The sequence below is a fragment of the Scyliorhinus torazame genome, chromosome 1, assembly GCF_047496885.1.
Source record: "Scyliorhinus torazame isolate Kashiwa2021f chromosome 1, sScyTor2.1, whole genome shotgun sequence".
NCBI classification, from domain to species: Eukaryota; Metazoa; Chordata; class Chondrichthyes; order Carcharhiniformes; family Scyliorhinidae; genus Scyliorhinus; species Scyliorhinus torazame.
Genome location: NC_092707.1, coordinates 3,278,820 through 3,304,714, shown reverse-complemented (window position 1 = coordinate 3,304,714; position 25,895 = coordinate 3,278,820). Strand labels below are relative to the sequence as shown.

Sequence of the window (25,895 nt, the reverse complement as noted above, 5' to 3'; positions counted from 1 at the left end):
ATGCCGTGTGCCCACCCTTTTCCAAATATTAATTTAATGATGTTATATGAACAGGAGTTTATTTTATTTTTTGTTTTGCGATGTTGGTGGCAGTGGCAAAGCTGGCATTTATTACCCATCCCTAATTACACTGTGAAGGTGGTGGTGGACATATTCTGGGAATCACTAAATCCTTAAGGTGACAGTGCTTCCACGATATTGTGAGCCTCGGAATGACAGGATATTGATCCAGCAACAATGAGTAGATTTTACTTCCGATTTCATTGCGTTTCTAGGCTGTTGGAGTATTGTTTCTGTTTATGCGCCACTGTTAAAGTCTGCACTTCGTGAACTTTAGTATTAGCTTGAACAAAAAAAAATCTAAAATATTTGTCCTTGTTGGATTTCAGACCACCAAACAGGAAATTCAGATGTTTGCATCAAATCTTGCTGCTTTTGCTTCAAGATTCCGACTGCAAGGCCCAAGTTCTGTTGGGGAAGACTTGGACACAGGTTAGAGAGCTGTTCAGCTAAACCACCAACCCTTTGTAAACAAAATATAAGTGTCATGTAAACATTCTTACATAATTAATTGTCCAAAATTCTGAATTGTACAAACTTTGTGATTAACTTTCGAGTTTTGCAGGGGCAGCACGGTGGCGCAGTGGTTAGCACTGTTGCCTCACAGCGGCGAGGTCCCAGGTTCGATCCCGGCCCTGGGTCACTGTCCGTGTGGAGTTTGCACATTCTCCCTGTGTTTGCGTGGGTTTCACCCCCACAACCCAAAGATGTGGAGGTTAGGTGGATTGGCCATGCTAACTTACCCCTTAATTGGAACATACGAATTGGATACTCTAAATTTATATTTTAAAAAACTTTAGAGTTTTGCTAATTTACTTACGATGATATTCAGGCAGTCGGATATCTGCAGTTTATTATCAAATCATAGAATGGTTCATCAAATTTACAATGCAGAAGGAGGCCAATCGGCCCTTCGAGTCTGCATTGGCCCTTTGAAAGAGCATCCTACTTAAGCTCACACCTCCACCATATCCCTGTAACCCTGCTAACCATTTTGGACACCAAGGGGCAATTTATTACGGCCAATCCACCTAACCTGCATATCTTTGGACTGGGAGGAAACTGGAGCACCCGGAGGAAATCCACACAGACATGGGGAGAGTGTGCAGACTCTGCACAGACAGTGACCCATGCCAGGAATCGGACCCGGGACCCTGGACTGTGAAGCAACAGTGCTAACCACTGTGCTACGGTGCCACCCTAATAGCACCTATATTTGGCGCTTCACGTCACTCCTGATTCTCTGTAATTTAGCTTGTTGCACTCCTGCTTCTCTTAACATCGTAACTCTGTTTCCCGGCAAAGTTTTTCTGCAGGTAATTATCAAATTGCTTTTGAATGCCCTGATAGCATCTGCTCCATCACACTCTTCAGCAGTGTATTCCAGATCCTAACCCCTTGCTATGTAAAGAAACTTGTCTTTGTGTCACCTTTGGTTCTTTTGCTTCATTCATCTTAAACAGATGTTCCCTGGCTCTCAATGTTTTCACCAATAGGAATAGTCTCTTCAGGTTGCAGGTTCCGGGGTTTAGGTGTTTTAGTAAGCTCAGAGAAGGAGGCAAACGAGGGGGAGGTGTGGCGCTGCTAGTCAAGAGCAGTATTACGGTGGCGGAGAGGATGCTAGATGGGGACTCATCTTCCGAGGTAGTATGGGCTGAGGTTAGAAACAGGAAAGGAGAGGTCACCCTGTTGGGAGTTTTCTATAGGCCTCCAAATAGTTCTAGGGATGTAGAGGAAAGGATGGCGAGGATGATCCTGGATAAGAGCGAAAGTAACAGGGTAGTTATTATGGGAGACTTTAACTTTCCAAATATTGACTAGAAAAGATATAGTTCGAGTACATTAGATGGGTCGTTTTTTGTACAGTGTGTGCAGGAGGGTTTCCTGACACAGTTTGTTGACAGGCGAACAAGAGGTGAGGCCACATTGGATTTGGTTTTGGGTAATGAACCAGGCCAGGTGTTGGATTTGGAGGTAGGTGAGCACTTTGGGGACAGTGACCACAATTCGGTGACGTTTACGTTAAGGATGGAAAGGGATAAGTATACACCGCAGGGCAAGAGTTATAGCTGGGGGAAGGGAAATTATGATGCCATTAGACGTGACTTGGGGGGGATAAGGTGGAGAAGTAGGCTGCAAGTGTTGGACACACTGGACAAGTGGGGCTTGTTCAAGGATCAGCTACTGCGTGTTCTTGATAAGTATGTACCGGTCAGGCAGGGAGGAAGGTGCCAAGCGAGGGAACCGTGGTTTACCAAAGAAGTGGAATCTCTTGTTAAGAGGAAGAAGGAGGCCTATGTGAAGATGAGGTGTGAAGTTTCAGTTGGGGCGATGGAGAGTTACAAGGTAGCGAGGAAGGATCTAAAGAGAGAGCTAAGACGAGCAAGGAGGGGACATGAGAAGTATTTGGCAGGAAGGATCAAGGAAAACCCAAAAGCTTTCTATAGGTATGTCAGGAATAAGCGAATGACTAGGGAAAGAGTAGGACCAGTCAAGGACAGGGATGGGAAGTTGTGTGTAGAGTCTGAAGAGATAGGCGAGATACTAAATGAATATTTTTCGTCAGTATTCACTCAGGAAAAAGATAATGTTGTGGAGGAGAATGCTGAGCTCCAGGTAAATAGATTAGATGGCATTGAGGTACGTAGGGAAGAGGTGTTGGCAATTCTGGACAGGCTGAAAATAGATAAGTCCCCGGGACCTGATGGGATTTATCCTAGGATTCTCTGGGAGGCCAGGGAAGAGATTGCTGGACCATTGGCTTTGATTTTTATGTCATCATTGGCTACAGGAATAGTGCCAGAGGACTGGAGGATAGCAAATGTGGTCCCTTTGTTCAAAAAGGGGAGCAGAGACAACCCCGGCAACTATAGACCGGTGAGCCTCACGTCTGTAGTGGGTAAAGTCTTGGAGGGGATTATAAGAGACAAGATTTATAATCATCTAGATAGGAATAATATGACCAGGGATAGTCAGCATGGCTTTGTGAAGGGTAGGTCATGCCTCACAAACCTTATCAAGTTCTTTGAGAAGGTGACTGAACAGGTAGACGAGGGTAGAGCAGTTGATGTGGTGTATATGGATTTCAGCAAAGCGTTTGATAAGGTTCCCCACGGTAGGCTATTGCAGAAAATACGGAGGCTGGGGACTGAGGGTGATTTAGAGATGTGGATCAGAAATTGGCTAGCTGAAAGAAGACAGAGGGTGGTGGTTGATGGGAAATGTTCAGAATGGAGTTCAGTCACAAGTGGAGTACCACAAGGATCTGTTCTGGGGCCGTTGCTGTTTGTCATTTTTATCAATGACCTAGAGGAAGGCGCAGAAGGGTGGGTGAGTAAATTTGCAGACGATACTAAAGTCGGTGGTGTTGTCGATAGTGTGGAAGGAAGTAGCAGGTTACAGAGGGATATAGATAAGCTGCAGAGCTGGGCTGAGAGGTGGCAAATGGAGTTTAATGTAGAGATGTGTGAGGTGATTCACTTTGGAAGGAATAACAGGAATGCGGAATATTTGGCTAATGGTAAAGTTCTTGGAAGTGTGGATGAGCAGAGGGATCTAGGTGTCCATGTACATAGATCCCTGAAAGTTGCCACCCAGGTTGATAGGGTGGTGAAGAAGGCCTATGGAGTGTTGGCCTTTATTGGTAGAGGGATTGAGTTCCGGAGTCGGGAGGTCATGTTGCAGCTGTACAGAACTCTGGTACGGCCGCATTTGGAGTATTGCGTACAGTTCTGGTCACCGCATTATAGGAAGGACGTGGAGGCTTTGGAGCGGGTGCAGAGGAGATTTACCAGGATGTTGCCTGGTATGGAGGGCAAATCTTATGAGGAAAGGCTGATGGACTTGAGGTTGTTTTCGTTGGAGAGAAGAAGGTTAAGAGGAGACTTAATAGAGGCATACAAAATGATCAGGGGGTTGGATAGGGTGGACAGTGAGAGCCTTCTCCCGCGGATGGAAATGGCTGGCACGAGGGGACATAACTTTAAACTGAGGGGTAATAGATATAGGACAGAGGTCAGAGGTAGGTTCTTTACGCAAAGAGTAGTGAGGCCGTGGAATGCCCTACCTGCTACAGTAGTGAACTCGCCAACATTGAGGGCATTTAAAAGTTTATTGGATAAACATATGGATGATAATGGTATAGTGTAGGTTAGATGGCTTTTGTTTCGGTGCAACATCGTGGGCCGAAGGGCCTGTACTGCGCTGTATTGTTCTATGTCTATGTCTATGTCTATCTACTCAACAGACTCCTCGTGATTTTTATTTTTGTATTTGATTCGACCATCAATTCACACGAGATGGAGAGTTGAAGTGAACAGTGGTTTTAATCAGCTAGAACTGTGCCTGCCTGCGACTGCTCTGCACTGAGAGCCGCCTACAGGGCAGCAGCTCCATATACCTCCCCAAAGGGGCGGAGCCAGGGACGGAGCCCACAAGGGCACCAACGTGATACAATGCGGTGTAATACACTACAATGGTCCATAGGTGGAGCCCACAAGGGCAACAACATAGTACAATGCAATACAGTGGTGAATGGCTGCCATAATACATTCACCACATTCACCCCCTGTTAAAAAATTGAAGTCCAGCGGGGGTGAAGATGCTCACAGGTTCAGTCTGTCCGGCGCCTTGATCGAGCGCTGTGCTCGCCTGAGCTGTGGTATCGCTGCGGGCACGGGTGTTGAACTCGTCGCTGCAGGCACGGGTGTTGACTCCGGGAGCGTCTCTTCTGGAGCATCATCCCTGTAGGTCGGCGATGGGGGAAGGGGGTGTAGAAGGGAGGGTATAGGCCATGCAGGGGCGGGGCGCTGTTCGGTGTAGTATGGGGAGTGTAGGTGATGGTTTTAGGGGATCCTGCGGCTGCCAGGTCCCGGAGGAAAACCGCATCTTGTTGGCCGTCGGGGTGTGCCACGTAGGCATACTGGGGGTTGGCGAAAAGGAACTGGACCCTCTCGACCAGGGGGTCAGACTTATAGCTCCTCACATGTTTTTGGAGGAGTACGGGCCCTGGTGTCGTCAACCAGGCCGGAAGCGGGCAATCGCGAACGGAGCGGCCGCAGCAAAGACGCTCCCACACAGCCACAAAATCACCGCTTCTTTGGGGGGGTTTTCCCGGGAAATTTTTTTTTTTTTTAAATTCTTCAGGCCCCGCAAATTCGGCCCTGCCCAGGCGCCAAAGCTCTGATCCACGGAGCTGGAGAGGGAGAGAAAAAAAGAAGGAGAGACTGGTCCTGGTGAGCTGCATGTGGAGGAGGAGTGGGGATCGCTTGGAAACGGCCGGAAAGTCGGAGCACCGCGAGGATCACAAGGACAAAATAAGAATTCTTAATTCCACCTTCCTTGTTCCAAAAGAAGGGCTGAATTCAACAGGGCCAAATCAGCACTCTACCAAAGGAATGTGAAATTTGGGATGTTATTCCCGGCCAAACTCTGGGTAACATTTGAGGGGAAGGAGCTGTTTTAACACCCCAGCGGCAGCGGAGGAGTTTGTTAGAGTGAACAAACTGGGGGAGGGACAGCCACAACGGCCATCATGAAAGCGACGGGGATGGAAAAGAAAGAATCGGAACAAAGAGTAGCGGCAGACCGCAAACAGAGACAATACCATCACAAACTGTACACACGGTGCACTGTGCGGGACTGTGCTGACTCGTTCCCGGGCTCGTTCCACCTCTCAATGCAATGGGGGGGGAGCAAAGCAAGCTGAATGAGGGTGAAAAAGGCAGACAGGAGGGCGAAACAAGGGCGAGCAAAAGGAAGGTAAAACAGGACCAGAGCAGGGCAAGTGCTGGGAGGGGGGCACCGTGCTAGCGAGGAGGGCTAACACGGGAGGGCAGGAAGAAAGGAGGGGCGCGGCCCGCTTTGAAGTGTTGGGTGCTCTGAGGTACTATTTATACATCAAACGTGGTACTCAGCACGTTGTGACGGTGTGAGTGTCTTGCTTTGAGGTCCTGGCCCTGTGCCGTCTCCAGATGGACTGCCTAGAAAGTGTTGTGTTTCTTGTTTTATACTGTGTCTGCTCTTGTCTGTGATTGGCTGTCATGTTATGTGTGCTAATTGGTCCGTTGCTCTGTCTATCATTATGTATGTGTTATGATGTATGTTTGAATATCATGACACGCTTCTCAGGGGAGAGGGAGCGCCTGGCACAAAGAGAAGGGGGGGGCAGGGCAGAAGGGGGGGGAAGAACACGGCGGGGGGGGGGGAGACGACGACAGAGGAACAGGGACAAAGGGGGGGAGAGGAGTCGGGGGGAGAGCGCAGAACAAAAGAGAAGCAAAGGGAAGGGCGAGGTAGATAAGCAGCACGAACACAAGCCTCGGCAGGCATGGAGCAGGGCGAGGAACCAAGATGGTGCCACAAACAGCCACTCGGGAGGGCTTCAGGAAGAATGGAGACCCTGGAGTGCAGGGGCGCAGCCATGTGGCGTACACACAGCTGGCGGCCATGGTGGGTGCCCCCTGGACAAAAGGAAACCCCGGAGCCCTGGGGCCCGACCTCATGGTGAGAGCGGTGACCGCGGCCATTTTGTACGGCCCCCTAACGAAGGGAAACCCGGAGGGCAGGGGCGCATCCACCAGGTAAGTATGGGTGACCCCGCAGGACCGGGGGGTCAAAACCCCCCACCAGGATTGTTACTTGGAACCGAAGGGGATTCAACGGCCCGGTCAAAACATCCAGAGTCTTCACCCACCTAAGAAGCCTGAAAGCCGACATAATCTACCTACAAGAGACGCACCTGAGGGAGAAGGACCGACGGCTGGTAAGGAAGGGCTGGGTGGGACAGACATACCACTCATGCTACGGGACGAGGGCTAGGGGAGTAGCAATATTAATTAGTAAGAGGACGAGGTTTACGGAAACCAAGGCAGTTACGGACCCAGGGGGACGGTACGTCATGGTCAGCGGTGTCCTGGAAGGGGCACCGGTTGTACTGGTAAATGTGTACGCTCCCAACTGGGACAACACAGGATACATAAAGAAGACCGTGGCAGAAATCCCCGACCTTGACACACACCGACTGATCATGGGGGGGCGACTTCAACTGTGTGCAGGACCCACTGACCGACCAATCAAACCCCAGAGCGGGGAAAAAGACTGGCATGGCGAAGGAACTAGGAGCATTTATGGAGCAGATGGGGGCGGTGGACCCATGGAGGTTCCTGCACCCGGGAGAGAAGGAATTTTCATATTTCTCACAAGTACACAAGGTATACACCCGTATCGACTTCTTTGCAGTGGGGAAATCGGTGCTTCCAGGGATCACGGGAACGGAGTACTCCGCGATCATTATCCCTGACCACGCTCCACATTATATGGATGTGAGGTTGGAGACAGGCCGTGCCCAGCGCCCCACATGGAGGCTGGACACAGATCTGGCCGACAAGGCCTTCAGTCAGAAAACATTGCGGGCCATAGGCGACTACATGAGTAACAACCAAAATGGGGAGGTCTCACCCTCCACGTTCTGGGAGGCACTGAAGGCTGTGATCAGAGGAGAGATCATAGCCTACAAGGCAAGCAGAGATAGGGAAGAGAGGGTGGCCAGGCAACAACTGGTGGACTCCATCCTGGAAGTCGACAGAAAATACTCAGAGGCCCCAACCGTAGGGCTGCTGGTGGAGAGGAAAAAGCTGCAAATGGACTTTAACCTGCAATCCACTAGGAAAGCAGTGTACCAACTCCGCCAGACACGGGGGACCTTCTACGAACACGGAGACAAGGCTGGCCGCCTATTGGCTCACCAGCTGAGAAAGCAGGCAGCCAAAAGGGAAATAGCGCAGGTAAAGGATAGCAGAGGCAGACTGGTAACAGAACCAAAGGAGGTCAATCGGGCATTCGAGACCTTCTACCGGGGACTGTACATCTCCGAGTTCCCCGACGGGGACGCGGGGATGAAACTGTTCCTAGACGGACTGGAACTACCAGTCGTGGGGGAAGACAGACTGGCAGAGCTGGAAGCACCAATAGACCTGGGAGAAATCATGGAAAGCATCAGCTCCATGCAAGCGGGGAAGGCACCGGGGACCCGATGGGTTCCCGGCGGACTTCTACAAAAAATTTGCACCAGTCCTGGCCCCACACCTAAGGGACATGTTTGCGGACTCACTGGCAGGGGGCACCCTGCCCCCAACACCAGCGCAGGCCACAATTTCACTGATACCCAAAAAAGATAAAGACCTTACGGAATGCGGATCATACAGACCCATTTCACTGCTGAACGTGGATGCGAAAATACTCGCAAAGGTCCTGGCCAAAAGGCTGGAGGAGGGCTGCGTACCAGAGGTGGTCGCAGAGGACCAAACCGGCTTTGTCAAGGGTAGGCAGCTCACAGCGAACTTCAGGCAGCTGCTGAACGTAATAATGACCCCCCCCCCACCCCCCGGACCCCGGGGAGAGAACACCAGAGGTGATCGTCTCCCTGGACGCAGAAAAGGCCTTCGACAGAGTCGAATGGAAATACCTCCTCGAGGTACTGGAACGGTTTGGGCTAGGAGCGGGGTTCACCGCCTGGGTGAGGCTCTTGTACAACGCTTCCAAAGCGAGTGTCCGAACTAACACCACCAGCTCTAAATACTTCCAGCTGCAGAGAGGAACAAGACAGGGCTGCCCCCTGTCCCCACACTTGTTCGCGCTAGTGATCGAACCCCTGGCGATAGCCCTGCGGGACGCAAAAAGCTGGAAGGGAATCCGGAGAGGAGACAGAGAGCACAGAGTCTCACTCTATGCAGATGACCTGCTCCTCTATCTCAAAGCCACTGGAGGGACTGAAGGCAATACTGCAAATGCTGAAAGAGTTTGGAACCTTCTCGGGCTACAAACCTAACCTGGGCAAAAGCGAGACATTCCCAGTGAACCCAAATGGGGGAGGGAGAGAGCTGGAGGGGCTCCCGTTCAAAATGACCCAGAACAGATTCCGCTACCTGGGGATCCAGATAGCCAGAGACTGGACACAGATCCACAAGTGGAACCTGACCAGCCTGGTGGAGGAAGTAAGAAGAGGCCTTCAAAGGTTGGGCTCACTCCCACTCTCCCTGGCGGGGAGAGTGCAGACGATCAAGATGAACGTACTGCCAAGGTTCCTCTTCCTTTTAGATCCATTCCGATCTTCATCCCCAAGGCCACTTTCCAAAACGTAGACAGTCTAATCATGGCGTTTGTGTGTGTGTGTGTGTGTGTGTGTGTGGGGGGGGGGGGCAGCAACGGCAGAAAGAGTGAGGGGATGGGTACAAGAACCTGACACAGATTGGGTACAAATGGAGGAGGCATCCTGAAAAGGAACGACCCTCCGGGCCCTGGCCACAGCAGCACTCCCATCCCCCTCAACAAGGTACACAACGAGCCCAGTGGTAGCGGCCACGCTGAGAACGTGGACCCAGTTGAGACAGCACTTCGGGATAACCAAAATGTCCCCATGGCCCCCATCTGCGGCAATCACAGATTCCCCCTCAGCCATGCTAGATACCACCCTCAAAAGATGGAGGCGGGACGGGGACACACTGACGGTCGGGAACTTCTACGTAGGGCGCAGACTGGCGACACTGGCCGAACTGACGAGGAAGTGGAAACTAGCAAAAGGACAGGAAATGAGATACCTCCAAATAAAACACTTCCTCTGCAAAGAGACAGTGGGGTACCCTGGGGCCCCAGAAAGCACACTACTAGAGGATCTGATAGGCACAAGCAACGAGAAGGGGGGCTATGTGGGAAACTATACGGACAGCTACTGGACAGAGCCCGGACTCCACTGGACGGGACGACACAAAAATGGGAGGACGAACTGGGGACAGAGGTAGGATGGGGACTCTGGAGCGAAGCACTGAGCTGGGTGAACGCCACCTCCTCCTGCGCAAGGCTGAGCCTAATGCAGCTCAAAGTGGTGCACAGAGTGCACCTGACCAGAACCCGAATGAGCAGGTTCTTCCCGGAGGTGGAGGACAAATGTGAGCGGTGCCAGAGGGACCCGGCCAACCACACCCACATGTTTTGGGCTTGCCCCACGCTTGCTGGGTTCTGGACAGCCTTCTCCGAGGCAATGTCCAAGGTTGTGGGTGTGAGAGTGAAGCCATGCCCAATAGTGGCAATCTTCGGGGTATCGGAGCAGCCAGAGTTACACATGGGGAAGGGGCCAACGCCCTTGCTTTCGCTTCCCTAATCGCACGCCGGAGAATCCTGCTCAGCTGGCGATTGGCAGCACCGCCCACAGCTGCAGATCAAAGGATATGGGGGAAAGCTGTGCTGTTGTGGGGGCAGTTCCATGGTTTAGACTCTGTGGCAGTGAAGGGATGGTGATACAGTTCTAAGTCAGGAATGGTGAGTGGCTTGGAAGGGAATCTGCAGGTGGTAGATCAGCCATGATCTGACGGAATGGTAGAATGGGCTCAAAGGGCCTTTAAAACAGATGAGGAGGAATTTCTTCAGCCAGAGGGGGGTGAATCTAGAACATAGAACATAGAACAATACAGCGCAGTACCGGCCCTTCGGCCCACGATGTTGCACCGAAACAAAAGCCATCTAACCTACACTATGCCATTATCATCCATATGTTTATCCAATAAACTTTTAAATGCCCTCAATGTTGGCGAGTTCACTACTGTAGCAGGTAGGGCATTCCACAGCCTCACTACTCTTTGCGTAAAGAACCTACCTCTGACCTCTGTCCTATATCTATTACCCCTCAGTTTAAAATTATGTCCCCTCGTGCCAGCCATTTCCATCTGCGGGAGAAGGCTCTCACTGTCCACCCTATCCAACCCCCTGATCATTTTGTATGCCTCTATTAAGTCTCCTCTTAACCTTCTTCTCTCCAACGAAAACAACCTCAAGTCCATCAGCCTTTCCTCATAAGATTTTCCCTCCATACCAGGCAACATCCTGGTAAATCTCCTCTGCACCCGCTCCAAAGCCTCCACATCCTTCCTGTAATGCGGTGACCAGAACTGTACGCAATACTCCAAATGCGGCCGTACCAGAGTTCTGTACAGCTGCAACATGACCTCCCGACTCCGGAACTCAATCCCTCTACCAATAAAGGCCAACACTCCATAGGCCTTCTTCACAACCCTATCAACCTGGGTGGCAACTTTCAGGGATCTATGTACATGGACACCTAGATCCCTCTGCTCATCCACACTTTCAAGAACTTTACCATTAGCCAAATATTCCGCATTCCTGTTATTCCTTCCAAAGTGAATCACCTCACACTTCTCTACATTAAACTCCATTTGCCACCTCTCAGCCCAGCTCTGCAGCTTATCTATATCCCTCTGTAACCTGCTACTTCCTTCCACACTATCGACAACACCACCGACTTTAGTATCGTCTGCAAATTTACTCACCCACCCTTCTGCGCCTTCCTCTAGGTCATTGATAAAAATGACAAACAGCAACGGCCCCAGAACAGATCCTTGTGGTACTCCACTTGTGACTGTACTCCATTCTGAACATTTCCCATCAACCACCACCCTCTGTCTTCTTTCAGCTAGCCAATTTCTGATCCACATCTCTAAATCACCCTCAATCCCTAGCCTCCGTATTTTTTGCAATAGCCTACCGTGGGGAACCTTATCAAACGCTTTGCTGAAATCCATATACACCACATCAACTGCTCTACCCTGGTCTACCTGTTCAGTCACCTTCTCAAAGAACTCAATAAGGTTTGTGAGGCATGACCTACCCTTCACAAAGCCATGCTGACTATCCCTGATCATATTATTCCTATCTAGATGATTATAAATCTTGTCTCTTATAATCCCCTCCAAGACTTTACCCACTACAGACGTGAGGCTCACCGGTCTATAGTTGCCGGGGTTGTCTCTGCTCCCCTTTTTGAACAAAGGGACCACATTTGCTGTCCTCCAGTCCTCTGGCACTATTCCTGTAGCCAATGATGACATAAAAATCAAAGCCAAAGGTCCAGCAATCTCTTCCCTGGCCTCCCAGAGAATCCTAGGATAAATCCCATCAGGTCCCGGGGACTTATCTATTTTCAGCCTGTCCAGAATTGCCAACACCTCTTCCCTACGTGCCTCAATGCCATCTATTCTATTAGCCTGGGGCTCAGCATTCTCCTCCACAACATTATCTTTTTCCTGAGTGAATACTGACGAAAAATATTCATTTAGTATCTCGCCTATCTCTTCAGACTCCACACACAATTTCCCATCCCTGTCCTTGACTGTTCCTACTCTTTCCCTAGTCATTCGCTTATTCCTGACATACCTATAGAAAACTTTTGGGTTTTCCTTGATCCTTCCTGCCAAATACTTCTCATGTCCCCTCCTTGCTCGTCTTAGCTCTCTCTTTAGATCCTTCCTCGCTACCTTGTAACTCTCCATCGCCCCAACCGAAACTTCACACCTCATCTTCACATAGGCCTCCTTCTTCCTCTTAACAAGCGATTCCACTTCCTTGGTAAACCACGGTTCCCTCGCTCGACGCCTTCCTCCCTGCCTGACCGGTACATTCTTATCAAGAACACGCAGTAGCTGATCCTTGAACAAGCCCCACTTGTCCAGTGTGCCTAACACTTGCAGCCTACTTCTCCACCTTATCCCCCCCAAGTCACGTCTAATGGCATCATAATTGCCCTTCCCCCAGCTATAACTCTTGCCCTGCGGTGTATACTTATCCCTTTCCATCATTAACGTAAACGTCACTGAATTGTGGTCACTGTCCCCAAAGTGCTCTCCTACCTCCAAATCCAACACCTGGCCTGGTTCATTACCCAAAACCAAATCCAACGTGGCCTCGCCTCTTGTTGGCCTGTCAACATATTGTTTCAGGAAACCCTCCTGCACACACTGTACAAAAAATGACCCATCTATTGTACTCGAACTATATCTTTTCCAGTCAATATTTGGAAAGTTAAAGTCTCCCATAATAACTACCCTGTTACTTTCGCTCTTATCCAGAATCATCTTCGCCATCCTTTCCTCTACATCCCTCGAACTATTAGGAGGCCTATAAAAAACTCCCAACAGGGTGACCTCTCCTTTCCTGTTTCTAACTTCAGCCCATACTACCTCGGAAGAAGAGTCCCCATCTAGCATCCTCTCCGCCACCGTAATACTGCTCTTGACTAGCAGCGCCACACCTCCCCCTCTTTTGCCTCCTTCTCGGAGCTTACTAAAACACCTAAACCCCGGAACCTGCAACATCCATTCCTGTCCCTGCTCTATCCATGTCTCCGAAATGGCCACAACATCGAAGTCCCAGGTACCAACCCATGCTGCCAGTTCCCCTACCTTGTTTCGTATACTCCTGGCATTGAAGTAGACACACTTCAAACCACCTACCTGAACACTGGCCCCCTCCTGCGACGTCAAATCTGTGCTCCTGACCTCTATACTCTCATTCTCCCTTACCCTAAAACTACAATCCAGGTTCCCATGCCCCTGCTACATTAGTTTAAACCCCCCCAGAGAGCACTAACAAATCTCCCCCCCCAGGATATTTGTGCCCCTCAGGTTCAGATGTAGACCATCCTGTCTGTAGAGGTCCCACCTTCCTCTGAAAGAGCCCCAGTTATCCAGAAATCTGAATCCCTCCCGCCTGCACCATCCCTGTAGCCACGTGTTTAAATGCTCTCTCTCCCTATTCCTCATCTCACTATCACGTGGCACGGGCAACAACCCAGAGATAACAACTCTGTTTGTTCTAGTTCTGAGCTTCCATCCTAGCTCCCTGAAAGCCTGCCTGACACCCTTGTCCCCTTTCCTACCTATGTCGTTCGTGTCAATGTGGACCACGACTTGGGGCTGCTCCCCCTCCCCCCTAAGGACCCGGAAAAAACGATCCGAGACATCACGTACCCTTGCACCTGGGAGGCAACATACCAAACGTGAGTCTCTCACGCTCCCACAAAATCTCCTATCTGTGCCCCTGACTATAGAGTCCCCAATTACTAATGCTCTGCTCCTCTCCCCCCTTCCCTTCTGAGCAACAGGGACAGACTCCGTGCCAGAGGCCCGTACCCCATGGCTTACCCCTGGTAAGTTGTCCCCCCGCACAAGTATCCAAAGCGGTATACTTGTTTCTCAGGGGAACGACAGCAGGGGATCCCTGCACTGACTGCTTTTTCCCAGTCCCTCTTACAGTTACCCACCTATCTCCAATCTTTGGTGTAACTAATTCCCTGAAGCTGCTATCTATGACCCCCTTCTGCCTCCCGAATGATCCGAAGTTCTTCCAACTCCAGCTCCAGTTCCCTAACTCGGTATTGGAGGAGCTGGAGATGGCAGCACTTCCTGCAGGTAAAATCAGCAGGGACACTAACTGCATCCCTCACCTCAAACATCCTGCAGGAGGAACATTGCACTCCCTTCCCTGCCATCCCTCTAACTTTCTACCAAGATCTGGCTAACAACTAAATTAAATTTTTTATAATAAATAATAATAATATAATAATCTGTGGAACTCTTTGCCGCAGAAGGCTGTGGAGGCCAAATCACTGAGTGTCTTTAAGACAGAGATAGATAGATTTTTGATCAATAAGGGGATCAGGGGTTAGGGGGAGAAGGCAGGAGAATGGGGATGAGAAAATATCAGCCATGATTGAATGGCGGAGCAGACTCGATGGGCCGAGTGGCCTAATTCTGCTCCTCTGTCTTATGGTCTTATATGCTAGAAAAACTGTAAATATGACGATGCTCTTTGTATTTTCATTGCTGAATGCAGGTCTTGAGATCTTGGGCAAATTTGAAAGTGAGGTGGAAGAATTTGAACGAAACCGGCAAGAACTGGCCAATGCTGAAAAGCTTTTTGATCTGTCGATTACGATGCACCCTGAGCTGCTATCACTTCAGAAGGAAGTCAAAGGCTTGCGACAAATCTATGATATTTACAAGGCACAGCGGGTATGTTTGTATCGCCTCCTTAACGTATCCATGCTTTCATGCATGGGCTTTATTTGAAGAACTGTGGAGCCTGCAGCTAATGTACAACCTTGTCAACTGGGAGAATGTGTTGTGCCTGAGAGCCCACTAGTTTCAAATAGTCTTTCTTTGAATGTAGCATGCTGCTGCCTGTCTGCACCCTTACCCATGTACAAAACCTGCACTGTCGCCATTTAATAAACGTTCATTGATGACACAGCATGCTGAGGTTTTAGTGGATGGGATCATAGGAGAATAGCAGTGTTGTACCCCACACAGGGCACACGGGACAGGGTTTATTATAGTCTCCGTGTGGATCGAGGAGTATGCACTCCCTCCTTAACTACGGGGCGGGCACTGTTGTAGCCTAACTGGGTCCTGTGTGTGTATACGTTTCTGTTGTGAATAAACCAGGACTTTATTTTTACTCAACTGACTCCTTTGCCTTTACTAAACTGGCAATGAGGATTAACTGGATGTTGATGTGCAACTGCGCCACCTGTGTCTGCCGTCTGTGTTACCTTTGCTCACTTGGGACTGAGGTCCGCCTTGCTCGCTCACTCTGCCTGTATTTGGAGGGTTGGGCGCTTTGACCCTGCAATAGAGTCCTGGCCCCAATACGCAGAATGTTGGTGGTATTTGTCCAGGGCGAATAATATTACCAAAAATGAGTGTCAGACGATAATTCTGCCGACAGCTCACAACACAAACTTTCGGGATTATTCGGGGCTTTATGTTTCCGGACACTGTTTAGTTTGACCAATTAATTGAGTTGTGGGGAGCTACTTGAACCCGACGCCCTCTATCATCGTACAGAGGTATAGATTTAATATGGCTGTGCGAGCGGAAGGGAGTTAGTCGTTGAATATATCTCCCGGCTACGTCAAATTGCTGAGTGCTGTGGTTATGGAACCGTGTTAGCTGAGATGCTGAGGGACCGGTTAGAAACCTCTGCTCGGTGAAGGTTCCCTGACTTTGCAGCAAGTTGCTCTCTCACAGGAAAGCGCAGTCCAGGGAATACAAGAGCTGCAGGCAATGGAAGTCAATGTCCCAAGCTCTGTCCCCTGCCCCCCCCCGCCTCCACGGGCAGACCATCACGAGCCTGCAGGAAATGATATTGGGAAATGACTCAGCTGGGGAGAAGGTGATGCCGTCTCCAGTGAAGTTGTTTAAACTAAAAGTGTACAAGAGAAATCAATAACATATAAAAATCCACGGTTCTCTGTAATTCTGCTATGGAATTTACTGCTTCAATTAAAGATATGTCCAAAGAGTCAATAACTCAGATTATTGATGTTGAAGGACCATTGGACCATCAGACTGGCAACAAAGGGTTAATAGCAGCTGGAGAAGAATTGAATTTGTCTGAATTCAGCATGGCAGCACAACGTGAGAACGGGATGTCAAAGTACATGGAAGGAGTAGTCCGAAATGATGATGAAACAGTGGAAAGCATTGATTTGAAATCAAAAGACTCCACTGCACCCAATATTGATACCATCGAGTTATGAGGAAGGATTTGTGTTTTTGAGCATAACATAAAAGTGCAAAATAACAATGCTGTTGCTTCCACAGAAAATAATTTGACAAAATTCTTGCTGAGTTAGAGGGTAAAAAGCAAAGAAGAAATGTTACTGCCCAGAGAAGAGTATCAGGATATTTTTATCTGCTTATCGACATTTGAATCCTGCATTTAAACAGGAGAAGGACAAATCAGATGTTTGGATGGTGGAGACTTTCATTACAGGCTTGGACCTGAAAACATGTTAGAGAATGAAAATCAGGTGTTAAAACTTGAACAGGGTGGGTCAGGGATTGTGTTAAAAGATCAATGTCCCGATGACAATGTCGTGTTTAGTTTTATAGAAGGAAATTACTGAATCCAGAGTGTGAAAAGAATTCTTTAAAAAAAATTTAGTGTACCCAATTCTTTTTTTCCAATTAAGGGGCAACTTAGCGTGGCCAATCCACCCAACCTGCACATCTTTGGGTTATGGGGGTGAAACCCACGCAAACACGGGGAGAATGTGCAAACTCCACATGGACAGTGACTCAGAGCCGGGATCGAACCTGGGACCTTGGCGCCGTGAGGCAGCAGTGCTAACCCACTGCGTCACCGTGCTGCCCACGGTGAGAAGAATTTTGATGGAGAATTTATTCTGGGTTTATGATTTACACCTAGACGTACCAGAGAGTCTGAGGGATTGAGGGAATATCAGAGAGTAGTAGAGTTTTTAAAAATAAATTTAGAGTACCCAATTATTTTTTTTCCAATTTAAGGGGCAATTTAGCGTGGCCAATCCACCTAACCTGCACATCTTTGGGTTGTGGGGGTGAAAGCCACACAGACATGGGGAGAATGTGCAAACTCCACACGGACAGTGATTCAGAGCCGGTATTCAAACCCTGTCCCGATTACAAAATAGACACTTGCAAAGACTGCAGGGAAAATTGGACAATGCTAAGAAACAAGCAGGTGCAAGCTCTGTCTGTTGATTAGAACCTTAAACGCTCAGACAGGACAGAAACTACCAAACGATTTACATACTAATGAGCCATGTCCGGGGACAAAAGGGAAACATTTAGATGCACAACGTTAGGACAGACTCCCCGGCGCCAGAAGAAGCTAAGACAAAGCTGACCGACAGTCACCAGGACACGCCCAGCGATCAGGGAACCACCCCTCTATTGGAGGAAAATCGATACCGATGATTGGGAAAGACCCAATTAGTTGAGGCCAAGTTCAAGGCCCGCCCAAAAGAGCACGAAGCCCTTTGCCGTATAAGAGGTATCACCTAAGGGAGAACGCCCTCCTTTGGCTTTGGCTCTCAGTGAAGAGAGAGACCAGCCTAGCAGCTACAGCAGACCAAGTAAGTTCAAAATCAACGCACGCTACGAGATAGACGCTCCTAGTTGCTACCCTGTAAACAGCTCAACCCAGCAGCCTCAAAACCGAGCAACGGCTATTGTTCCTCTGACTGAGTGGGTGCCCAAAGCTAAGTATAGGCCTTAGCAATAGTGGTTGTTTAGTTTGTAGAGCTTATGCATGAGTAGATTTGACTGTGTGTAAATAAATGAGCATTGCTTTTGAACTTACTAACTGGTGTATCGAGTCATTGATCAGTATTCGGTTCTGAACCTTGTGGCGGTGTCGAAAGATACCTGGCGACTCTTGAGCAAACGTGATTAAACAGAGCCAAATTAAGAACCAACCAAAAGTTAACAGCATTTACTGGCAACATCTGACGGGACTCGACTTAGAAGTGGCCTAACCACTCCGAGAGAACCCAAAATTTGAATTGAGAATCCAATTGGGAACAGAAAGAAAAACCACAAGCGTCAAAACAGTACTGATCAAGCCTCTGAGATTCGGAAGTGTGTTAATGCATAATTACTAACAGGGATATAAGGTAAACCTGAGAGATTTTGTTGCGTAAAACTGTCGGGGGTTTTGTAGGCCGGAAATTAGCATAAGCCATACCCATGTTTACATCACCGCTTTATCACCCCCTGTTCCAAATTCGTCAGAGATCCTAGTAGAGAAAATGGCAATGAAGGCAATGGAACGCCTTATCAACCCCCAGGAATTCGAGGTCGAAGCGACCAGCAGTAGAGTAGGACAGTGTCCCGTTTGGGAAGAAGAGATCAGGAAATATCTCAAAGGGAAAGGATGGCCCCATTGGAGTGAATTCTGTGATAATGAGGAAACAGGACCCGGGAGTATAGGACATACTTGGTGGGAGAACCTGTCAGAGATCCACAAGAAGAGCTTGGGAAAAGCTCGCAAGCCGATGGCAATCGTGTCCTGTTTGGCACAATTGCGAGGCACAGAGGAGGTCGTTAGGACGCTCCGTAGAGAGATAGAGGAGAGAGACAGAAGTATTGAGGTAGACGCGAGTGAGGTAGAGAAAGAGAATCGAGATCTGAAAGAGCAGTTAGCAGCAAGGGACAGAGAGGTCGATGATGCCAAGCGGGCACATCAGTCTTGTCTCGTGCATTTGAACAGCTTTCAGACACAATACGATAAGACCTACCAGGACACGCAACATGCGGTCTTGGTAAGACTAGAAACAGAACAGCAAGTTGAGAAATTGTAGAAGCAGTGCAATGATTTAAAAGCAGCCCTACGAGCACTCCATACTTCCACGACAGAACAAAGGCAGAGCTCCGTAGACCATGCAAAGCGCCGGAAGCAAATTGCAGAATTGCAATCTCTGCTGTCTGTGCAAAATGGATTTCAGAGTACAGTCGGACCCCAATTAGATCAAGAAGACGGCCCCGATTGGCAGGAATTGAACGCGACTGCCCATAGATACGTACAGAACATGTACGCAGGAAAAACCCCAGAAAAGGAAAGCGCCCCAACCCCCAACCGAACAGGCAGAACACACCCCCATGATTCCTGTGACCACACACCGCAGGGCCGCAGGAGAAGGAGAAGCAGACTTCCTTTACACAACCCCGTTAACCGTGACCCAATTACAGGATGCGTGTGGAAAAATTACACCGTTCCTTCCCATATCCGACCCCCACCAATTTTTCGCGAAAGTCAGACAACAGGCTACCACGTACGGCCTGGACGAAAAGGAGCGAGTGAAGCTCACAGTTTTAAGCCTCGACCCTTCAGCTGTAGCAGCCCCTCCCGACCGACAGAATGTAGGAGGAGGCACACTCCAAGAAATGCACACAGCGATCCTTGATGCGATCGGCCTGAACAGAGGAGACCCCGTAGAAGACCTAAATAAGTGTAGGCAAAAGAAGACAGAGCACCCCACAGAGTTTGCTGGACATTTGTGGATTCATTTTACCGCAGTTTTTGGAGAGTTAGCCCGCGCCCATTTGTCCCCAGATAATATGGCCAAATGGACCCGAATCTAGTCTCCCTCGCCACACAAGCAGGATGAAAAGCTTGCGCAAATTAGGACCCCTCAGATGAGGCCCACAATGAAAGATGGGTTTTGAAGAGATTGTCCCGCACTTGGGAGCAATCAATTGCAGGCGAAACTGCATTTATAACACCCAATGAAGAGCAGGTAGAAATGAACCCAGTTAAAGCACACCAGAACCCCGCATGGGTAAATGAGGGCAGGAACAACCAACCCCAGCCCAAAGCTCAGGAATGTTATAATTGTGGACAGCTAGGATACTTTGCACGAGAGTGCAACGCGCCCCAGAAGCAGCAGAGAAACCAACAGACAGGCACCCTAAACAGGTATAGGGCAAAGCCGATCCATAGCGTTAGCGCCCGTTCAGAGAATGCAGACATGAACGGCACCGACTGACGGTGTTCGGGCTCCCCAACTTGGGTCTGCGACACCCTTTGGGACAAGTCTGGTAGACCGGTAATAGCAGGCAAAGTTCGGGGACAACCCATGGAATTTCTTTGGGACACAGGAGGGTCCCGTTCCACACTCAATTCCTCCACGATGTTCCAGCGAGACACGTGGCCCACAACAGACACCATTACACTCAGCGGTTTTACAGGCCATTTACAACAGGGCCACATCACAGCCCCTATTGCAATACAGATAGGGAACATCGCAACCAAGCACCCCGTAATTTTAGTTGATCTGCCCCAGACAGCAGAACATATCCTTGGGATCGATTTCATGAGCTCCCATAACCTTTCTTTCGACCCAGTGAACAAGTGTGTATGGAAAATGGCAAAGGCAGCACGAGCCCCCTCCACGCTCACAGTAGGAGAATACGTAAATAGGATTAGCTCAGTTGGAGACTTCTGGTTCGACCCTCGAGCCATTAGTGCAGACAAACAGGTTAGGGCAGTCCTGAAGGAACACAAAGCAGCATTTGCACAGCACAAGCACGACTGTGGCAGTTTGACTGGCTTTGTGAACGTTACAGGTCCCGCCCCTAAACCCCAGAAGCAGTACGGATTTCCCCAGGAAGCAGAGGGAGAAATCTCCAAAGTAATAGAGAGTTTGTTGGATCAAGGCGTACTCAGATCAGTAGCCTCCACACACAACACACTGATTAAAAAAGGAGGTAGGCAGAAAGCGGGTAATTATAGGCCAGTGAGCTTAACTTCGGTAGTAGGGAAGATGCTGGAATCTATCATCAAGGAAGAAATAGCGAGGCATCTGGGTGGAAATTGTCCCATTGGGCAGACGCAGCATGGGTTCATAAAGGGCAGGTCGTGCCTACTAATTTAGTGGAATTTTTTGAGGACATTAACAGTGCGGTGGATAATGGGGAGCCAATGGATGTGGTATATCTAGATTTCCAGAAAGCCTTTGACAAGGTGCCACACAAAAGGTTGTTGCATAAGATAAAGGTGCATGGCATTAAGGGGAAAGTAGTAGCATGGATAGAGGATTGGTTAATTAATAGAAAGCAAAGAGTGGGGATTAATGGGTGTTTCTCTGGTTGGCAATCAGTAGCTAGTGGTGTCCCTCAGGGATCAGTGTTGGGCCCACAATTGTTCACAATTTACATAGATGATTTGGAGTTGGGGACCAAGGGCAATGTGTCGAAGTTTGCAGACGACACGAAGATAAGTGGTAAAGCAAAAAGTGCAGAGGATACTGGAAGTCTGCAGAGGGATTTGGATAGGCTAAGTGAATGGGCTAGGGTCTGGCAGATGGAATACAATGTTGACAAATGTGAGGTTATCCATTTTGGTTGGAATAACAGCAAAAGGGATTATTATTTAAATTATAAAATATTAAAACATGCTGCTGTGCAGAGAGACCTGGGTGTGCTAGTGCATGAGTCGCAAAAAGTTGGTTTTCAGGTGCAACAGGTGATTAAGAAGGCAAATGGAATTTTGTCCTTCATTGCTAGAGGGATGGCGTTTAAGACTAGGGAGGTTCTGCTGCAATTGTATAAGGTGTTAGTGAGGCCACACCTGGAGTATTGTGTTCAGTTTTGGTCTCCTTACTTGAGAAAGGACGTACTGGCACTGGAGGGTGTGCAGAGGAGATTCACTAGGTTAATCCCAGAGCTGAAGGGGTTGGATTACGAGGAGAGGTTGAGTAGACTGGGACTGTACTTGTTGGAATTTAGAAGGATGAGGGGGGATCTTATAGAAACATAAAAGATTATGAAGGGAATCGATAGGATAGATGCGGGCAGGTTGTTTCCACTGGCGGGTGAAAGCAGAACTAGGGGGCATAGCCTCAAAATAAGGGGAAGTAGATTTAGGACTGAGTTTAGGAGGAACTTCTTCACCCAAAGGGTTGTGAATCTATGGAATTCCTTGCCCAGTGAAGCAGTAGAGGCTCCTTCATTAAATGTTTTTAAGATAAAGATAGATAGTTTTTTGAAGAATAAAGGGATTAAGGGTTATGGTGTTCGGGCCGGAAAGTGGAGCTGAGTCCACAAAAGATCAGCCATGATCTCATTGAATGGCGGAGCAGGCTCGAGGGGCCAGATGGCCTACTCCTGCTCCTAGTTGTTATGTTCTTATGGTGACTGACCATTGATTACCGGGAACTGAACAAAGTAACCCCAGCAGCAGCCCCCACCGTAGCCACGAGTCCCGAGACCATGCTCAAACAGGGACTCTAGTCAAATTTTTTTTCGGTTTTGGACATTAGTAATGGCCTCTGGTCCATTCCATTGGCTAAAGCGTGCCAGTACAAATTTGCCTTTACATTTCAAGGGCAACAGTACACGTGGACGTGCCTTCCACAAGGCTTCCACATCTCCCCCTCCATTTTCCAGCGACACCTGGCAAATGGATTCTCAAAATGTTCCCGCCCCGATTGTCTGGTCCAGTATGTAGACGACTTGTTACGACAGACAGACACAAAGGGAGAGCACATTTTGCTTCTCGCCGAGCTCCTAGCACTCCTAAAAAAAATTGGATGTAAAGTCAACCCCAAAAAGGCCCAGATTCTGAAAGAAAAAGTGATTTACTTGGGAACAGTGATCACTTGTGGTAAACGCGAGATCGAGCACAAGAGAATTGACTCGATCGTCAAATTGCCCCTTCCCCACAATGTCTCAGCCCTCCGGTCATTTTTAGGACTAGTTGGTTACTGCCGAAACCATATTGACGGTTTCGCCACTAAAGCAGCGCCCCTTTCCGAACTTCTCAAGAAGCAGGCACCTTGGGAATGGCTTCCACAGCATACAGATGCCGTGGACGCTTTAAAAAGAGCACTCAGCACAGCCCCCGCACTACAGGTCCCAGATCCACTTTCCCCGGATGCTATAGAGGTAGCAAGCACCGACCAAACCCTTTCGGCCGTGCTCCTCCAGGAATGCCACAACCAGTTATGCCCCGTAGCATACACCTCACGCATGTTAGACCCCGTAGAGCAAGGATTTTCTGCCTGTGAAAGGCACCTGCTCACAGTTTTTTGGGCAGTACAATACTTCGCCTACATTACAGGACTCAACCCCATCACCATCCTCACAGAACACACCACCGACACAGCTATTGTTAGACGGCCGACTTAAAGATGGCACAGTCAGCCAAATCCGTGCAGCCCGTTGGACCCTTCTTTTACAGGGACGGGACATCACGGTAAAGAGAACCAAAACCCACACCTTCCTTGCCGATAATCTGCAGTATGCAGGCACCCCTCAGAATGTGAGATCATCACCATGAAACAGAACACAGGCCCATTTATTCCCAAAACACCCCCCAGGAAAACGGGAGGGTTTAAACTAGTATGGCAGGGGGGTGGGCACGGGAGCAATAGGTCAGAAGGTGAGAGCATTGAGGGAGAACTAGGGAATAGGGACAGTGTGGCTCTGAGGCAGAGCAGACGGGGAGAAGTTGCTGAACACAGCGGGTCTGGTGGCCTGAAGTGCATATGTTTTAATGCAAGGAGCATTACGGGTAAGGCAGATGAACTTAGAGCTTGGATTACTACTTGGAACTATGATGTTGTTGCCATTACAGAGACCTGGTTGAGGGAAGGGCAGGATTGGCAGCTAAACGTTCCAGGATTTAGATGTTTCAGGCGGGATAGAGGGGGATGTAAAAGGGGAGGCGGAGTTGCGCTACTTGTTCGGGAGAATATCACAGCTGTACTGCGAGAGGACACCTCAGAGGGCAGTGAGGCTATATGGGTAGAGATCAGGAATAAGAAGGGTGCAGTCACAATGTTGGGGGTATACTACAGGCCTCCCAACAGCCAGCGGGAGATAGAGGAGCAGATAGGTAGACAGATTTTGGAAAAGAGTAAAAACAACAGGGTTGTGGTGATGGGAGACTTCAACTTCCCCAATATTGACTGGGACTCACTTAGTGCCAGGGGCTTAGACGGGGCGGAGTTTGTAAGGAGCATCCAGGAGGGCTTCTTAAAACAATATGTAAACAGTCCAACTAGGGAAGGGGCGGTACTGCACCTGGTATTGGGGAATGAGCCCGGCCAGGTGGTAGATGTTTCAGTAGGGGAGCATTTCGGTAACAGTGACCACAATTCAGTAAGTTTTAAAGTACTGGTGGACAAGGATAAGAGTGGTCCGAGGATGAATGTGCTAAATTGGGGGAAGGCTAATTATAACAATATTAGGCGGGAACTGAAGAACATAGATTGGGGGCGGATGTTTGAGGGCAAATCAACATCTGACATGTGGGAGGCTTTCAAGTGTCAGTTGAAAGGAATACAGGACAGGCATGTTCCTGTGAGGAAGAAAGATAAATACGGCAATTTTCGGGAACCTTGGATGACGAGTGATATTGTAGGCCTCGTCAAAAAGAAAAAGGAGGCATTTGTCAGGGCTAAAAGGCTGGGAACAGACGAAGCCTGTGTGGCATATAAGGAAAGTAGGAAGGAACTTAAGCAAGGAGTCAGGAGGGCTAGAAGGGGTCATGAAAAGTCATTGGCAAATAGGGTTAAGGAAAATCCCAAGGCTTTTTACACGTACATAAAAAGCAAGAGGGTAGCCAGGGAAAGGGTTGGCCCACTGAAGGATAGGCAAGGGAATCTATGTGTGGAGCCAGAGGAAATGGGCGAGGTACTAAATTAATACTTTGCATCAGTATTCACCAAAGAGAAGGAATTGGTAGATGTTGAGTCTGGAGAAGGGGGTGTAGATAGCCTGGGTCACATTGTGATCCAAAAAGACGAGGTGTTGGGTGTCTTAAAAAATATTAAGGTAGATAAGTCCCCAGGGCCTGATGGGATCTACCCCAGAATACTGAAGGAGGCTGGAGAGGAAATTGCTGAGGCCTTGACAGAAATCTTTGGATCCTCGCTGTCTTCAGGGGATGTCCCAGAGGACTGGAGAATAGCCAATGTTGTTCCTCTGTTTAAGAAGGGTAGCAAGGATAATCCCGGGAACTACAGGCCGGTGAGCCTTACTTCAGTGGTAGGGAAATTACTGGAGAGAATTCTTCGAGACAGGATCTACTCCCATTTGGAAGCAAATGGACGTATTAGTGAGAGGCAGCACGGTTTTGTGAAGGGGAGGTCGTGTCTCACTAACTTGATAGAGTTTTTCGAGGAGGTCACTAAGATGATTGATGCAGGTAGGGCAGTGGATGTTGTCTATATGGACTTCAGTAAGGCCTTTGACAAGGTCCCTCATGGTAGACTAGTACAAAAGGTGAAGTCACACGGGATCAGGGGTGAACTGGCAAGGTGGATACAGAACTGGCTAGGCCATAGAAGGCAGAGGGTAGCAATGGAGGGATGCTTTTCTAATTGGAGGGCTGTGACCAGTGGTGTTCCACAGGGATCAGTGCTGGGACCTTTGCTGTTTGTAGTATATATAAATGATTTGGAGGAAAATGTAACTGGTCTGATTAGTAAGTTTGCAGACGACACAAAGGTTGGTGGAATTGCGGATAGCGATGAGGACTGTCTGAGGATACAGCAGGATTTAGATTGTCTGGAGACTTGGGCGGAGAGATGGCAGATGGAGCTTAATCCGGACAAATGTGAGGTAATGCATTTTGGAAGGGCTAATGCAGGTAGGGAATATACAGTGAATGGTAGAACCCTCAAGAGTATTGAAAGTCAGAGAGATCTAGGAGTACAG

At 48.9% G+C, this 25,895-nt stretch overlaps 1 protein-coding gene across 4 annotated transcripts in view; it reads left to right on the top strand.

Moving 5' to 3' along the window:
- Positions 1–25,895, top strand: part of dnah10 (dynein axonemal heavy chain 10) — a 704,002-nt gene that overhangs the window by 216,706 nt on the left and 461,401 nt on the right. For all 4 annotated transcript variants that reach the window (XM_072511049.1, XM_072511141.1, XM_072510964.1 and 1 more), the window contains exons 23-24: positions 390–492; positions 14,740–14,918. In XM_072511049.1, the coding sequence (XP_072367150.1) occupies positions 390–492; positions 14,740–14,918 (282 nt within the window). The remainder of the gene's footprint in view (positions 1–389; positions 493–14,739; positions 14,919–25,895) is intronic.